General features: G+C 29.0%; 1 protein-coding gene across 1 annotated transcript; it reads right to left on the bottom strand.

Moving 5' to 3' along the window:
* Positions 1-2,335: 2,335 nt before the first annotated feature.
* LOC112591863 lies at positions 2,336-3,138 on the bottom strand (the record flags this gene model as incomplete). Its single annotated transcript, XM_025335795.1, has 3 exons — positions 2,956-3,138; positions 2,638-2,891; positions 2,336-2,571 (listed from the first exon to the last, which is right to left on the bottom strand). Coding segments are annotated over exons 1-3 (661 nt in total), but the record flags the coding sequence as incomplete, so codon positions are not given.
* Between the last annotated feature and the right edge of the window lie 300 nt (positions 3,139-3,438).

Below are 3,438 nucleotides of genomic sequence, written 5' to 3'. Positions count from 1 at the left end.
TTTTCCGCGTAATTTTTATTATGTGAGCTCTTTAATTTGCGTTGACGATTGTCGCGTAATCTCTTCATCGGCTGTTGCAGTGGCGCAGTACGTGGTAAGAGTTTGTCTTATGATTTTATTAATTGTTAGTTTTTATTGAACTAATTTTATTGTAATATTGTAATTGTATTGTAATTTCATACAATTATATTTGGTGTATCGGATAATTTACATTGGCTTTTAATATTTACAATACATCTCCTTGCATAAACATTTAATTTAAATACATACAGTCCACTTGTCGGAAGACATAATATATACTTTACAATTGTAAATGATATAAGCCCAGGTAACTATGAATCATATGAGTTTTTTTGTCAAAAATTTTATTAAAAAATAATATAAAATGTGTTCCTGGGAGAAGTGACCGCCCAACGTTAAATGAAAGTACAAACATTATGAAAAAATACCATTTAAAGAGCGGCTCTAACTTTTTTATTTTTTATGGGCAATTAACTTTGTTTTAAGCCTATCGCGCATTTGTTAATGTATCTTCAGAACTTTTCAACATTTTGACATATTTTTTTTTTTTAAAGCTACCCACATAGCAATTTAAACATATTCAATATTTAATACATATGTTGTTTACAATATTACTAAATTACACATTGATGCAATATGTTTTTCACATGTATGAGCAAAATATTGTTCAAAAATATTCACATCACATTTCGAAAATATGTTTTTAGAATTATTTTGACAACATGTTGATTCAAATATTAGCACAATGTATTTTTATTATGTAATATAAATATTTTTTATAAAAAACATAATTTAAACGTTTTGAAAATATTTGTGAAAAGATTGTGTCAATATTATAGAGTGTTGAACGTCCCAATATTTCTTTATGATAGTTGTAACAATATTATAAAATAATATTTTAACAATATGTTTATAATAAGTTACCTACAGCAAAATATTTACTTATAACTCATTTAAAAACTAAAATATAAAAAAACTCGACGCAACGCTCAAAGCCTTAAACTCGGTTTCCTTGAGCCGGTTTTTCAATTAACTTACTGACAGTAGGGTTTAACTGTCAATTAATACTATGTCCCAGTTTAACTATTTTTAGAAATTCAGTTAAGTTAATCATCAGATTTAACCAATAGTTAAATTAACCACAACTATTTCTTCAGATTAACTTTTTAGGGCGTCAGTACGTCACACCCGCATATGTTGTCTCCGTCTTACAAGTACGTAGCAAGTACATAGCAAATTTACGCTCAGAAGATAACGTTTAGCTCTGTGAGTTTAAAAATTAGAGTGAATTGACCTATTATGAAACTTTTTGGTAAGAACATTGTTTGTATGATGGTTTTTTACGATAGTTTAATTTTTTAGCGAGTTATGCGTACCGTAAGACGGGGTAACTTTGGCCCACCGGGGTAACTTTGTCCCACTTCGGAATTTGTAAACCATTCTGTTTGTTGTGATAAGACATGTGACTATTATCAGAATGTTGTGGTTGTTTTGATAGATAACAACATTGGTAACCGAATATTATAACAGTTTTTGCTGCTATCACCTGTCTTGCTATAAACCATTTTGTTTGTTTTCAATTTTTTTGTTCCGAAAAAGTGTGCTTATATAACTTTTATTTGGTTTTGTATGATTCAATCGACGTAGTACTCGGTAAGTAAGGATATTGTCTTACATATATAACCGTTATAAAGTATTTATCAACAATTGTAAAAAAAAAATTTTCTTTGGTTTGTTAAAACATGATTTTGACGTCGGGGTATCTTTGGCCCTGAGCCAATGTTTCCCGATAGCTACAATCTGAGTCAAACATTTTTGTTTATTTCCTTTTTTAGCATTATAATGCTATTTTCGTGTTTTAAATAGTCCCTATAGGTACTTAATTTGTATAGTATCTCATCTGTCTCGTCCTTTTTATTTAATAGACCATCATGCCGCGGAAAATAATTCGTAAACCCGGTACCAGGATGTACCAGAATTATAGTGAAAATACTTTAGAAATGTGCTTAAGGGCAATAAGATTAAAGTTAAGGGAGGAATACGATTCCGCACGTTTTTTTTTTTTTGGAACACGATTCCGCACACTTTATTGTTCATAGGAATACAATAGGAATTGGGTGCAACGTTGTCAAATTTATTACAAACAGTTTATTATATATATTTATATATATTATATTATATTTATTATATAAATATTATGATGTAAAAAAATATAATATTAATAAAAATAGTTATCTCATATACCTATAGTGAGCCGTCATTAAAAAAAGAAATATGATATTAAATAATTTAATATAATTTTTTCCCTTGATACATAAAGCCAATAGATGATGCGTTTTATAATTATTAAAATGTTTTATAACGTTACATATACGTTTTAAATCGGATGATCCCATTTTACTGTGCACGTTTCTAGGAATTGAACTAATTTTTGTCATAGTTTCGGCTTGTATTTCCATTAGTACAGATATTACTACATGCGTTGGTGGGTGAGCACTGTGAAATTGTCCGTTGTACATTTTATGGAAACTTTCCGCTCCATTTGTGGTTCTAACAAAACAATTTTTTTCAGTATCCCTAGATAAAATGTATTATAAAAAATAAAATGTAAGTTACCTTGGACTAATTGAAGGTTCACTTGCCCATAATTCAGGGGGGAATAGACAACCAGATTCTATGTACGACTTAAGTATGTAATCAGAAAATATATAGCCTTCATTTTCATTTGGACACGTACTCACGAGTTCTAAAAAGCCTTCTTCAACCTTTTCCACTGGGAGAAATGGTAATCCAAAAAATGATTTTAACCAAATGCCTAATTCATCTCCATCTATCAAATATGAAGTTCTTAAAATATTGTGTTCTTGTATCTAAATATATCAAAAAAAACGTATAAATATAAATAAAAATTAAGTTATAATTTTATTTAATTACCTTACGCCACCATGCCTGACCTAAATGGAATCTACACCCAATAATAGCTATTTCAGGAAACATAGTTTTCGCGGCTTCATGTGCAGCTTTTTCAAAATCCACATGTAATGTGTGGATACATAGTCTGGTGGATAAATATTCAAAACATATGTTTTTTAAAAATGTCCACATTTGAATGTAAGTTTCTTCACATTTATCGGGTAAAAAAAAGTATACAAGTGGTATATAAAAACCATTTTTAAATCCATGGATTGTATAAAGTTGTCAAAAATACTTAGGAGCGTATTCAAATGTGCCATCTATAAATATATCATCACACTGTGTGAGTAAATTAATATTTGTTTTCGTCGTAATACAAATGAAGTTTTGATTTTCAGGAACATGAATAAACTTTTCGTTTTTAAATCTAAAGCGATCTTCGTTTTGCATTTCTTTAAGTTGTGTGATAGCACTATTTAATGATTGTGGAAATGTTGGGTAATC

Source organism: Melanaphis sacchari, unplaced genomic scaffold (genome assembly GCF_002803265.2).
Source record: "Melanaphis sacchari strain LSU unplaced genomic scaffold, SCAv2.0 Contig145_pilon_pilon, whole genome shotgun sequence".
Taxonomy (NCBI): Eukaryota; Metazoa; Arthropoda; class Insecta; order Hemiptera; family Aphididae; genus Melanaphis; species Melanaphis sacchari.
The sequence above is the reverse complement of the archived record's forward strand: the minus strand, read 5'-3'. Positions and strand labels throughout refer to the sequence as shown.